This window comes from Orycteropus afer, unplaced genomic scaffold (genome assembly GCF_000298275.1).
Source record: "Orycteropus afer afer isolate SDZICR_OR568_19922 unplaced genomic scaffold, OryAfe1.0 scaffold00193, whole genome shotgun sequence".
NCBI classification, from domain to species: domain Eukaryota; kingdom Metazoa; phylum Chordata; class Mammalia; order Tubulidentata; family Orycteropodidae; genus Orycteropus; species Orycteropus afer.
In genome coordinates this window covers 5,628,305-5,642,471 of record NW_006921780.1, presented here as the reverse complement: position 1 = coordinate 5,642,471, position 14,167 = coordinate 5,628,305, and the positions used below count along the sequence as shown (strand labels likewise).

The following is a 14,167-nucleotide window of genomic DNA, read 5'->3' as shown; positions in this document are numbered from 1 at the left end:
ATCTTTCAAAGAAAGTGGTGTATTAAAGTCTCCCACTATGACTGTGGAGTCATCTATTTGCCTTTTCAATTCTTTTAAAGTCTGATTTATGTATTTTGGGACTCTTTCATTGGTCCATAGATATTTATTATGGTTATTTCTTCATGTTCAATTGTTCCTTTAATCATTATATAATGTCCTTCCTTGTCTTGTGTGGTGGTTTTTGTCTTAAAGTCAATTTGATCAGAAATTAATACTGTCACTCCTGTTCTTTTACAGTTGCCATTTGCTTGATAAATCTTTTTTCAACCTTTGATTTTTAGTCTATTTCTGTCTTTGTCTCTAAGATGTGTCTCTTGTAGACAGCCTACTGATGGACTTTGTTTTCTAATCCAATCTGCAACTCTCTGTCTCAAGTGGTGCATTTAATCTATTAACATTCAGTGTAATTATTGACAAGTATGAATTGGTTGCTGTCATTTTGTTACATGTTTTTTCATGGTGTTCCTTGTTTCTTTGTTTCATATTATTTTCTGTGCAGAGCTCATTATTTTATGAATTGTGTTATCATTTCCTTTGTTGCTGTTATTTTAGTATTTGCTGAATATCTATGCTTGTCCTCTTTTTTATTGTGATGTGAAGATTTATCATTTTTCTTTGAGGTTACCCTTTGATTTATAATTTTCTCCCCAAGTTTAGAACAGTCCATTCTATCTTTCAACTCTCTTGACTTCCTCACCATTTACAAGTTCTGTAACTACACAGTATTTTCCCTCTTGTTGGTTTGTACTTGTCCTCATTTGCCAATTGATGTCTCTGGTTCCCTGTTTACAATCTTGTAAGCTCATTTTACTTCGGATATGTCCATAGCTGTGGTTTCTGGGTTATGTCATGTTGTGTATTAATGGTTGGTAGTTATTTGCTATTTTTGATTCTCTGTTCAAAGGACTCCCTTTAGTGTCTCTTGTAAGGTTGGTCTGGTTTTGACAACCAGACCTTAGTTTCTGCTTATCTGGAAATCTCCTAATTTCACCATCATATTTGAGGGACAATTTTGCCAGGTATATAATTCCTGGTTGAAAATTTTTCTCTTGCAGGGTTTTATATATGCAATCCCTTTACCTTCTTGCTTGCATGGTTTCTGCTGAGAAATCAGAGCTTATTCTTACTGGTTGTCCTTTGTAAGTAACTTTTTGTTTTTCCATGCTGCTTTCAGGATTCTTTGTCTTTAGTTTTGCTGTGTTTGATCATGACATGTCTTGATGATTTTCCTTTGGGGTCTGTCCTGTTTGGGGTTCTTTGGACTTCCTGAATGGATATATTCTCATGTTTCATCATATCAGGGAAGTTCTCTTCCAACAAATCTTGGACAATTTTCTCCGTGGTTTTTTTTTTTTTTTTTTTTTTCTCTTTCTGCTCTGGTATTCCAATTATATGTAGGTTATTCCTTTTGATGATATCCCCCATGAACCTTAGGCTTTCCTCATTTTGTTTTGATTTTTTTCTAATTGATCCCTTTCCAAAGAAATATTCAGGCATTTGTCTTCAAACTCATTAATTCTGTCTTCCATTGCATCAATTCTACTCCTTTGCCCTTTCGATGTGTTATCTAATTCTGAAATTTAGTATTAATCTTCTGGATTTCTATCTGTAGATTTAGAATCATTTCTAATTAATCATTCATTTTGTCAGTTTGTTCTTGTATTCTCTTCCAAAATTCTTCTATGATTTTGCCTGTGTTTTCCTTGGTCTGTCTCTCAGTCTTTTGAAGATACTTAAATATAATTCCTTTGTATTCATTATCAAAGAGTTCCAATGCTGCTTCTTCCTCAGGAATGTGTTCTGGGCCTGTATCTAGCTCCCTTCTTTCTACCACTTTATCTTCTTTTTGTGGACTATGATGGTCTGTTGTCTCTGAGACATTGTGGCATTGTTGTATTTAGATCTCTGTTAACTGTTTGTGAAGAGCAGCCAGCAGTGGTGAATCAGGCTCTTCTTGGTAGTTGTTTATTGTTGGCCTGTTGGTGTAGAAGAATGTAGTGCCTCTCACTCAGTAAATGAAGCTGCAGGATGTGTGGGTGTAGTTGTGTCATATGGGGACTGTTGCTGTCTTCCACTCAGTTAGACTAAAATAACAATTGAATAATCATAAAAGTAAAAGCAAATGGACAAAAAATACACCATGTAATCACACAAGAACAGTAACCAAAAAAGAAAAAAAGGAAAAAGAAGAAGAAGAAGAAGAAGAAGAAGAAGAAGAAGAAGGAGAAGGAGAAGGAGAAGGAGAAGGAGAAGGAGAAGGAGAAGGAGAAGAAGAAGAAGGAGAAGAAGAAGAAACCCTGCTATTTCTGGGGAGAGGGCAATAAGAGAAAAAAGTAGAGAAGGAGAATAATGAAGAAAACAATGGGAAAAACACAAAAAGAAAAACAAGGAATGGGGTTAACCATAAGAAAAAAAAAATGCAACCAGGAACAGGGAAAAGAATAAAAGCTGAAAACTAGATCCTGGGAGGGGATGAATAAAGAATAATAGTAAAAAAGACAAAAGTAATAATAATAGTAGTAGTCTTGAAAGAGACAAAAACAAACTAAAACACAGAAAAAAAAAAAAAACTGGGGCAGAGCAGGGCAGGGCACCCAGGCTCTGTCCAAGCACACAGACTGGGATGGAATTCCTGCTGGCCCAGAAAGTGGGTGGGAGTGGGAGTGGGGGTGGCACTTCCATTCACCAAGAGGGTATGGGGTATAAGAGTACCAAGGAGAATGTCACACATTTTGAGTCATCTGAGTCCAGAATATCCTTGGGGTTCCTGGCAAGTGGAGCTTGTTCTTAAGTCCCTGGAATCTGGGAGAATGCTGTCTCTTTAAATATTCAAAATGGTCAAGCTGCTTGTAAATATTCAAAACGGCTGCACCTTCTGGACAGAGAAAAGTTCACAGCTCAGCTGGCCTTCCTCTTCACTGCTTCCTCTTTTATTCCCCAACCACCAGAGCAGTCCTCTGTGCAGTCCCTGAAGAAAAAAGGAGAGACATGAAGGAGAAAGGAGGAAGGTACTTAACTACTCCCAGGACCTCTCTGTAATAAGTAGGTTTTCCTCCTCTTGTTCAATGCCTGTGACTGAAACTAAAAAAGCATCAAAGAGAGATCACAAGAGAGAATGATATCTGCTTGCTTCCTGGATCTACCCACATGTAACTCCAACAAGAGAGATTTTAATAAAGTGCAGGAAGAAGCTCCTCAGACCATGTATGGTGTTGAGAGAAAATGAGATTACTTCTCTGGAGCATCTTAAAAGGAGAACATGTGGTTCAGGTCAAGAGAAGAAAGACACCCTGCCAAAAGGAGGCACTGAGATATTGAGGAAGGAACCCCAGAGAGTCTGGGGTTGAATCCTTTTCTACTATGCCCACACTGATTGATTTAGGGCTGTTTACACTTTTGGAGCTTTATTTGTAGTATGGGGCTAATTAGTATAATTACTGTCTTCTAGGAGTGTCATTCGCCACCCATTTGTCAACTTGTACTGTGCTGGCTTGTGCTTTGCTATGATTCTGGAAGCTAAGCCACTGGTATTTCAAATACTAGCAGGGTCACTCATGGTAGACAGATTTCAGTGAAGCTTCTAAGCCAAATCAGACTATGAGGAAAGTCCTGGTGATTTAGTTCTGAAAATTAGACAATGAAATGGATCATACTGGAATATACAGTGCTGGAAAATGAGCCCCTAGGCTGGATGGCACTCAAAATAGACAGTGGCTGCAACAATGGACTTGAGCTCGCCAATAATCGTGATAATGGTACAGGACTGAGCAATGTTTTGTTCTATTGTATATGGAATCACCGTGAGTTGGAGATGACTCAACAGCAGCTAACAGCAACAACAATAAGGGTGTTATAAGGGTTAAGAAAGAATACACTTAAAGAATAAGTGCTCAACAAAGAGTAGCCATTGCTAATGACAGAGCAGGACTACTCTCAGTTTGTCTAACCTCTCAGTTAGTCCAGGGCTCCTTTTATTAATACCTGAAGCTTCTGTCTGGGCAGGGTTGAGGCAGAGGGATAGAAAAAATGAGTTCTCTAGGGTCATGCTCCATCTATGCTTCTGAAATAGTTTTATTTCTCTTCTCATTAGAATTCTGCTTCCATAGCACAAGGAACTGAAAATACAATATATTTATCAGTACTATCTTCTGGGAAGGTGAGTTCTTCTGGGAGATGCTATTGATGCAACTGTGCATTTTTTCACATGTGTATGCACACATATGTGCAGGCATGTATTTGTAGACCTTGTTGTGCACTTCCTAGTGAGCTGTTCTCCATTGTGTGTGTCAGAGCAATTGGCAACCTTCTGAACAGCTTGTGTGAAATGGCTGTAGTTAAATGTTAATGGGCCAATAAGAAATGTGTCTCTGGTTCTGTCTGGAGAGGAAAAAAATAGCTCTGAAACTCAGACAACAGTGGATTAGAGGAGTTTCTAGGAGTTTATGTGGAGGACAATCAGAAACAGAGAGAGTGTGCTTCATGCAGAGGGACCATCAGGACCTTAGTAGGCCAGTTTAAGCTGTGGTAAGAGATAATGGAGAAACTTCCAAGGCAGAGGTTTACAACCTGGAGTTGGAGGAGTAGACTGGACTTAAAAACACATAATGTTGATTTTCAGGTAACCAGACATTATGACCAGGAACCTGTTGGTGGAGGCCTCCAGACTGAGGCAACCCATCATATTCACCTTGAATCCTGCTCCAAGCTGAGCTTATGGCTTTCATATGCACCTGGAAGCACAGAGTTGGGTATACTGGGTATCCACGACCATTCTTTTCATCTTGGTCTTGTTGACACTGTCAGCAAGAGATTGATAGGTGAGGGGGAGCCAATGGGAAGAGTGGTATTCCCAAGTTAGCATATGAAGTCTTAACATGGTAGGATGGGAAATTGGGAATCTACCAAACTGTGAAAGTGCTGAGTACATGCAGGTCTGATATCCTGTGTACATTGAATGAGATCAGGGATACAGTTAGTACAGATTTTCAGACTTTCCATTCAACCTCTTCCAATAAGTCCATCAACCATCTTGGATCATGAAAGAGATTTAAATTATATGTTAGAATATATAGCACAGATATTAATTGGCACTTATTCATACTTTGACATTGTGCTATGAAAACTATACATATTACCTATCAAACAAAACAACAAAACCCCAAACACTAAGTCCAAAAAGTGCAAACCTGTTGCCATTGGGTTGATTCCAACTCATGTTGATCCCACATGTTACAGAGTAGAATTACCCCATAGGATTTTCTCGCTGTAATCTTTACAGAAACAGACTGCCAGACTTTTCTTCTGTTGTGTCACTGTGTGGTTCAAATCCACCTTGGATTAGCAGTCAAGCACAAACTGTGCTTCCCAAATACTTATATCAAAACAAAACCAAATCCAGTGCCATCAAGTGGATTCTGACTCATAGTGACTCTACAGGACAGAGTAGAACTGCCCCATTGTGTTTCAAAGGCTATAAATCTTTACGGATGCAGACTGCCATGTCTTCCTCCCATGGAGCGGCTGGTGGGCTTGAACAGTTGACCTATCAGCAGCTGAGTACTTTAATCACTGCTCCACCAGGGCTCCTTATACTATAGAAGGAGCTTCTGCATTCCAGTGAGTCAAAACCCACTGTATTTGGGGAGGTACTAGGTTTGGCCCTTACATTTGTGTCAAAAGTGTTTAAATTAGGGCTGTGTGTGTGTACATGAGTGTGCTATGTATGGGTTTTAGGCATATAAGGGTCTGGTTTCTGATTTTGGCTCAGAAATGTCTTAAGTATGTATTGTGCCTTCCCTGGATACCATATGCAATATTTACTCCTATAGTAGAAGATTCTATTCACTTCTGGCTAGAGGTACTTCAGGGGCTTTGTGGGCTATGAGTCTCCTTTGGGACTCATCACATCTTTTATCCTGATGTTATGCACTCTTTACCCTCTGACTTTCCAGTTCAAGTCCAAGAAGAGGAACCACAGTTCTTCCTTCAAGAACACCATCTACGAAGTGGTAAGATTTTAGAACTGCTTCTGAACGGGTTGAGTCTCCATAGAGCTGAAATACAGCCTTTTGAGAAAGTTATCCATAGAGACTAAGAGATGAAGGGATTTTAGGGGTCTTCATTTTAGAGATGAAGAAACTTAGGCCCCAGGGAGGAAGAGTGTCTAACCTAAGGTCATATGGGATTTGACTCTTATGGGAGAGCTTGGGTTCTAAATTAGGATTGTCTACAGGCTGGTCCCCAGTCTATGGCCAACAAACAAGACATCTCTTTTTTCCAATGGTGTATGTATAGGGGCAGAAGATAAACAAATCAAAATGCTTTTCTAAGGTTAGCAAGTAATGGGGAGCCATTCCAGGACACAGGTGATCTTAAGCTGATGCTGGGGTGGACACTAATCCTGGTAGTTCAGCCCAATGGTTGACTTGATTCTCATAAGGCCATTTAGGAGTGGAAAGGAAGGACCTAACATTTATTAGGGGCTTAGTATGTATAAGACGTATAATAATAATAAGCCTGCCAGAGGCTTCACAAGAATTATTTCATTTAATCCTCACATAGTGCTGTAAGGTAGGTACAATTATATTTCCCATTTATACCTAAAGAAATGAAGGTACAGAGAAGATCCCCATCTATTAGCCTCATACTATACTTGAACCACTGCCTGTGGCCCAATTATGGTGCTGCCATTGATCACAAGGGAGAAGGTGGATGGCTCAGTATAAACTGTATTGCGTCTGGAAAAAGGAGTTCAGGTACTTACCTTGAGTCAGCAGTGCTTACTGGGGTTTCTAGTCCTGCAGCTGTAGCCTAACATTAAAGCTAACTCCAGAGTTGTGTAGGAGATCTGGTGGCGTAGTGCCTAAGGCACTTGACTGCTGACCTGAAGGATGGCAGTTCAAACCTACCAGCCACTTCTTGGAAGGAAGGTTGGGCAATCTACTTCCGTAGTGATACTGCCTCAGAAACCCAAAGAGGGGTCACTATGAGTCGGGTCCGACTCAATGGCACATAACAACAACAACAACAACCAGAGTTGTGTAGGACACTGTGTGGGCCAAGGCAGGCCTATTGGGATTATGAAGAAAGGTATGGTTTAAAAAGCCTTGGAATTGGAACCATAAGAACTGAATTCAAGTCCCTCACTTACTTCATATTAGTGGTTAACCCTGAGTAATTTGTTGTACCACCCTAATATTCATTTTCTTAATCTGCAAAATGGGGATAATAATTCATACTCCACAGGGTTTTTATGGGAGGTCTGAAGTTTCTCTTCTTCTTTCTATAGGTTGAAGACAACCCAAAGCCCACAACCCTGCTCGACAGACCTTAAGGAGCTGGAGAGCTTCCATATTTATTCCTAGTTGCCGCAGCTGTTCTCATTTCTCTTCCATACCAGCATCTGCTTTGAGAATAGTCAAAATGGATGATGCCACATGAGTCTCTACAGAACAGTTTTTTGTCTGGAGAGGATATGGGAATTTGTTCATGGTCCCTATTTTGCTTTGAACAAGATTTTTAACAGCCATTATAAGAGCAAAGCTGTTAAATAGAATCTCCCAACTTATTGGTAGGGACAAGAAAAGGTGGAGAGGTTGGGTAGTTCATAAAAGACCTCACAGCAAGTCCAAGTACTTGTAATCTACAATGTGCTGTGTAAATGTAGGATGTTATTATTAGTATCCTGATTCTCTTCCCCTGGTTTTCTAATCTATTACTTGTTTTTATTCCTCCTTGAACTGGGATTACTACATTTCTATACCCTCCCCCTGTCAGGGCCATTTACCAAACCAATAAGAAGGAAAAATAATGGTGCCTTAGAGAAAAAGGAAACAGCCCCTTTTTTGAAGTTAGACTAGCTGGTAGTAAGCAGACTGGCAGGTTCCCCAAGGTGGCCAAAGCCTGGACTTTAATCAAATACAGAGGAAAAATTTCCCCACATATTGTATCTTTACCTTTGGCTACTTGGTCATAAGGGGGCTGGACAGGAGTGAGAGTGGATCCTGAAAAGCAAGCCCATCTCTGAGTGGAAAACTACTCAAAGCCCAACTGATAACAGGACAGAAAGGCAAGTTTTGTCTACAATTATGATGTTTGATTTACAAAGACACATTATTAGAAATGTTTTGGATTCTTCACAATTTTCCTCAGAAGCTATATACTACTAAAGTTCCTAGTCTCCCTGGCTCAGACAAGTGAGTTGAGTGCTGCAGATGAGGCAATTGGAGACTAGACACTATGCTGAGCTCCTCTGAGCTTGTAGGCCAGTTCCTTTAATAAGACTTGGGGAGCAAGACTTTGAGCCCAGACAGAGATGAAGGTGATTGGAAAGAGGCCCCACCCAGAGACCCCAACAGGTGAGATTGCATGAACTTGGTTCTTTCATTGTCCAAGCCTGTATTTAATGTATGAATTTAACATAAAGTTATGGTGTTAAAACTATCTTAATTAAAAGTAGTTTAAATTCCTTGCTGAAATTAAAATTATGTAGTTTCATACTCTTTACTTTTACTCTACAGCAGTCAACTGGCACTGTGGGCCATCAATAAACAAATATCTATTTAATCCTACTGGAGAGGGGTCTGCTCCTGGCGAACTGTCACTGTCCCCAATCTTATTTACACTAGAACAGTAGAGTCTCAGATACCAGGTATCATCTCTCTCATAAAGGGTAGCCAAGGCACTTACTTTCTCATGCCCTACTCAATCCCTTTTCCTTGGGAACTGTGCCTGGCTAGGATGGTCTCTTCCTCTAGAGAAGTGTGGATAAACCCTATCCCTGAGCAAGTATCAAGAGTGAAAACTGGGGAAATATATTCAAAAGGGTCACCTGAGTCAAGGAGCTTGAACAAGGTACTGAGAGCTGAGTTGGAGATCAAGGAGTTTGGTTAGCAGGAATAAAAGCAAGCGTCTCAGTGAAAAGGAACTAGCAGGGCACTAAATGAAATTAATACCAGCTCCAGTGCATGAGAATGTGCCAGTTGGAAATAAAGTTCATGCACGGTCATGAGGGTGCCCACACACAAAGTTGTTTAGGCTATGAAGCCTCTTCAACTTCAATACCTTCATTGATATTTGTCTCCTATGATCCCATCCTGTGTAATTGAAACTCCTTATCCTGGGTCTCTTGGAAGTATGCTATTTCCTTCTAATAAACAAGAGTTGAAGGTGGGCTGTCGAGTCTAACTCCTACTACATTCACCCAATATGCATCTGGATCCAACACGATCTGTTACTGGGCCAAGATAGATTATATTAATAGATAACAGGTCTCTGATCTATTTTGATATAACTGTCTTGTACATCCATGTCTACTGATCCAGTAACTCCAGCCAGGAGGGCCAGCAACATTCTTTGCCATGATATAAAACACTAGGATGCTCTTGCACACATCCTGGTGAACAACTAATGGGAACTCTAGTCTCAGATAATGTACAAAAGTGAGGGAACTTGAATAAGTCAACCATTGCAATGAATTCAATCAAGTTATTTTTAATTGTATACCATTTACATACAGTTATGTTCCAAGTTTTCTAAACAATAATATTTGTAACTTTAACTTTAAAATATGTTTGGCAGACATGTGGACACAATTTAGCATACATTTAATATAAAGGCATTTGACCACTAACCTGAAGGCTGATGGTTCAAGCCCACCAGTCACATCTCAGGAAGGAAGGTTGGGCAATCTACTTCCATAGTGATACCACCTTGGAAACCCAAGGAGGGGTTGCTATGAGTTGGATCCAACTTGACGGGAGTGCATGTGTGGTGTCTGTGTGTGAGTGGGTAATAATTTGATATAATACTAACATAGCAAACATCTAAAGAATACTAGAAATGTTAATACTTATCTAACATGAAAAGTATTAATCTATGTATCAAGTGAGTTTCATTTTTCATTGTCTGTTGCACAGGATATTGTGCTTGATATTACTCTATATATGCTAATAAATGAGGTATTAGGTCTGACTTGAGGGCACATAACAACAACAACAGGTATAGGCCACTTTTTTTTTATTCGATAATTTTTATTTGTTTTCTCTAATTTAGAATCCTTTCATCTTGCATGTTTTTCTGTAGCCAAACCAGGAATTTATAGTTTTTCTTATTAGAAAAATGCAATAAAATTCTTATAAACTACATTGTCTGATTTTCTTGTCAGCCGCTTCAAGGAAATCCATGTATTTAATATGCTTGCTTGCAGTTTGGCCTATACCAAATAATTGTTTAATCCAAATATCTGAGCAGCAAACTGAGCTGATCCTTCTGGAGAAAGTATAGTTGAATAGCTGAGACCACTGGGTAGTTGAAGAGAGGACCATACATCCTGAGCTCCCCAATCTGGTGTGAGGGGAGGACAGCTGATAATTGGATACACAGTGTTACCAGACATCCCTGGTCCCAAGCCATTGCTTCATCTGCTACTGCCACAAATACAGTAGGAATGTCATGTCCTTTGTACTCAGCTTTAATCCTCAGCATTTCATCTAGTCCTTTATGGGAAGATGTTACCAGAAGTTCACATGGAATGCCAAAATTTCCACAAGCCTTCTTGATTTTTTTCACAGTGACGGAGATCAGAAGTTGAGCCTATCAATATTACAATCCTGCACTGACTCTGATTTCAGAAGCAACTCTACTCACTCTGCAACCCATTCAAAATTTTTCTTTACCATCTGCAGCCCTTCAGGAGTTACTTCTTTGAGGTCACAATATGACTGTCTTTCTGTTGGCTTTGATCTCCTGATGGCCAGGGTTTCCAGGAATCATTATCAATAACATCAGCAAGAACAATTCCTTTTGTGGTGACATCAACACCAAATTCAATCTTCATATCAACCAATGTACAGTTCTGGGGCAACCAGGACTTCTCCAGTATTTCAAAAACAACCTGTGTGGCATGGCTCATGATATCCACTTCAGTCTGGCCTATAATAAGATCAGCACAGCAAAAATGTTCAGCAGTCCTCAGACCACTGTGGATCATTACGGGCAACATCCTTGAAAAACAGCTTCACTTTAGGTGGGTAAAACTTATATCCTTCCTTGACACCAGGGTTTCTTTTGAGAATGGAACTAGTTGCTATTCTTCTACAAACCCATTCAATTGGAATCATTTCACACTGGGGTGCAATGAAAGCTGTCTCCCCATTTTTTTCTGGAGAAAGCAGTTTTGATGCCTGCTTCCTGTAATAACTGAAAAATACAACTGGTAATTTTATTAGAAATTGCAGCTTTTCTTTTCAAGTGTTCTTTCTAGCTGCATTTCCTGCTATAATCTGGTCCTTGGACTACAGAAGAAATTTTCCTGGACTAACATTTAATAGACTTTTTTTGTTTTACCTTCAGAGAGTTTTTTTTTTTTTTTTTTTAAACCAATGTTCAGTACCTCAGAGGTCACCATTGTCTTGAAGAGGCCGGCGGTAGTGACCACACTAAAACAAGAACCACAAATCCAGTGGATCAGGGACCAGTATATGCCATTTTTCCATTCAAGCACTAAAACTATAGTCACATTTAAAAAGAAGTTTAATCATAGATAACTCACACACAGACACACACACACATATGTGTATATACATAAGACTCACATATCCTATTGGAATGTATGAATAAGCGGAGGAGGGGGCACCACAGATCATCAGTGTTTATGGCCCTTGCATGCCTTAATCCAGGCCTACCTGAGTCTGATCTATTAAAAAGCTGGGGAAGCCACATGAGATGAGAAGGAGGAGATGAACCCAGGTAGTTTTGAGACCCAGAGGAAAATTCTGAAGTATTCTGTCTGTAGGAGCCCCAGCCCTAGGAGGTCCAGCTGCCTCTCCAACTTCAGAAGAGAGGTAGCAGCTGCTTTTCTTTTAGGTGAAATTTTCATAAGCAGAGTTTTCAGGAGAGTCATCATTCTGTTGTAGTGGTGGTCCTACCTGTGAGCCAGAACACACAAGAAAATAGTTAATAAAGCATGAAACTCTACAGTTTCCTTAGTCCTGTGCTGGTGAGAAAGTAGAAGGTGGCACCAGGCCATGATTGGTCCTTCCTACAGAAGTAAGGTCATATGGATTGGCCTAAGGAATGTACAATCAACCAAGCTGATGGATCATTGTCTAATTGTAAAAGCTGTGAGCTGGACTCTGCAAGGAGATAGAAAGCAGTTTAGTTCACTAGATCAAAGGTATACAAAAATGACAACTGAAGGCCATAAGCTACTGTCAATAGCTACTGTCTACAGCAACAACAACAATGATCCCAATATCTGCCATAACCGGAGAAACAAGACAAACATTCATATAAAGATAATTCAGGTGTTAGAGGTTAAGTTCCAAACTAATGGTCCAGATCATTAAAGCTTTATGTTCTGAGCGTTCTAAAGATCCCCTTGTTTGAGACTATTTAGGAAAAGCTCTAAAGAATAGTTGAGTCCTGGGATGATGCAGAGAGGAGGGAGAAATTAGGTGTCAGTTATGGCTTAGCAAAAGCATACACCTTTTTTGAGATATGAAGCAGAGACATGTGTCAGAAATTAGTGACTAAAGTAAGTTTGAGAATTTTCTGATCAAGTGGAAAACAATGGCCTAAGGAGACCAAGAACCTTCTTCAGAATACCTGGTTCTGAAAATTCTAAAGACAAGGATAAACTTGGTCAAGAACCTGACTCAAAAAATGAGTGCATTTCCATTTGCATTCACCCTGTGAGTAGGGTGGTTTCAAGGGTCTCAATTTCTGGAAGGTGGTTTGGGAGCCATGAAAGACTAACTAGCCATGTGGTGGCTCACGGAAAATCTGAAACTGAGAGAAGGGACTGGTGTCCATGACTTTAAGATAGACCATTATTGCCCCAAACACAAAAGACCAGGAAAGCAGATTTGGGAATGCTGAGAATAGTACAGATTTGTCCTGACGGTCAATAGTGATGTCCATAGCTGGCTAAGTAACAGCCCATGCTTGAGAAGTCAAGACAGGAGACAGATGATGGTTGAATTGAACTGCATGCCTGAACAAGTATTTACTACATGGTTACTTTCTAAATTATGTGTGCAATTTCCACGTGTTTTCAAACTTTGGAAGTGGGAGATACCACTGCATTGAGGTAGTCAGGTGAGGCTTCACAAAAATGAAAAGAAAAAAATTGGGTTGGAGTTACAAGATGGATAAAATTTTTAAATTGATTAAAAATATTCAGTAGTTGGCCACACAGATGTAAATCAGGATTTGTTTTAAGCTTCTCTGGTGACCATGGAGAGTGCCAAGGGGTGTGTAATCGAGAGAAGTTAAGCTCTTCAGTTGTGGGAATCTAGTACTACCAGTTAAAATGACCTGGGCAATAATTCCTCATTTCACAGGCTCTAGAATACAGAGAAAATTGTTCTTACCAGTTGGGATTTCTGTATAGAGCAGTATATTGTGGGTAAATTGTCATTCCTCTGAGGAACTGTTTTTCCCTGTAAAAGAATAATAATATCAGACTAGCCTTAATCACCGAAGGAGAGATGTCCAGAGTTTTACCCTCAACTCCTCCAGTCTTACATAGAAGATGAGAGCTGCCTTAGGTGCGATGAGGACAGCTTCTCTGGCTTCGCAACATCTCCTTCCCTTATTAATAATGGTCCTAGGGAGCTGAGAGATGAGTACTCCCATCCCAAGGAAACTGAGGTTTGGTGAATATGGATAGAGCCACAATTCCCTACCCAAGTGTTGCTGGTCCTGTTCATTTCCCCTTCCACACACCAAATTTGATGGAATTAGTCATCTAGGATACTGGATAGTTCTAGCTGTGGGAGTTGTAGGAAAGACGTGCTAATCTAAAGGACTTACCGGCAAGTTGAGGAACACTTGTGCATATACTGTATTCCCTTCAACCACAGACTCAAGTGCCATGTTGTCTGGAGTGACAAGATCATACTCTGTCTGCCCTTCAAAGGCTGTGTCCTCCTGAGTGACTAAGTCATACACTGCATCCATTCCACTGACAGGCTTCTGCATCTTGGTCCTCTCCTCATTCTCCTCAGTTGTTAAGTTGCTGTCAGAGCTGTTGTCTGAGGCAGGCCTAGGCCGTTGCCTGAGAGTCTTAGGAGAAGTGTCCAGCTTCTCATACCCTTGAGAAAGCATGGTTTATAGATTTTAGCCAATGATATGCAGGATATAT

The 14,167-nt window shown here is 40.0% G+C and overlaps 2 protein-coding genes and 1 pseudogene across 2 annotated transcripts in view; 1 reads left to right on the top strand and 2 right to left on the bottom strand.

Annotated features, from left to right (window-relative positions):
• CD244 (CD244 molecule) overlaps nucleotides 1–7,354 on the top strand; it is a 46,789-nt gene extending 39,435 nt beyond the window's left edge. The window contains exons 8-9 of the mRNA XM_007947794.1: nucleotides 5,973–6,029; nucleotides 7,310–7,354. Coding sequence (XP_007945985.1) covers nucleotides 5,973–6,029; nucleotides 7,310–7,354 — 102 coding nt within the window. The remainder of the gene's footprint in view (nucleotides 1–5,972; nucleotides 6,030–7,309) is intronic.
• A 2,800-nt stretch (nucleotides 7,355–10,154) lies between these two features.
• Nucleotides 10,155–11,428, bottom strand: LOC103202861 (annotated as a pseudogene).
• A 454-nt stretch (nucleotides 11,429–11,882) lies between these two features.
• The window catches only part of LY9 (lymphocyte antigen 9), a 22,196-nt gene continuing 19,911 nt past the window's right edge, over nucleotides 11,883–14,167 (bottom strand). Inside the window, exons 8-10 of the mRNA XM_042781903.1 lie at nucleotides 13,837–14,133; nucleotides 13,395–13,463; nucleotides 11,883–11,948 (exon numbers count right to left, since the gene is read on the bottom strand). Of these exons, the coding sequence (XP_042637837.1) occupies nucleotides 11,883–11,948; nucleotides 13,395–13,463; nucleotides 13,837–14,133 (432 nt within the window). The remainder of the gene's footprint in view (nucleotides 11,949–13,394; nucleotides 13,464–13,836; nucleotides 14,134–14,167) is intronic.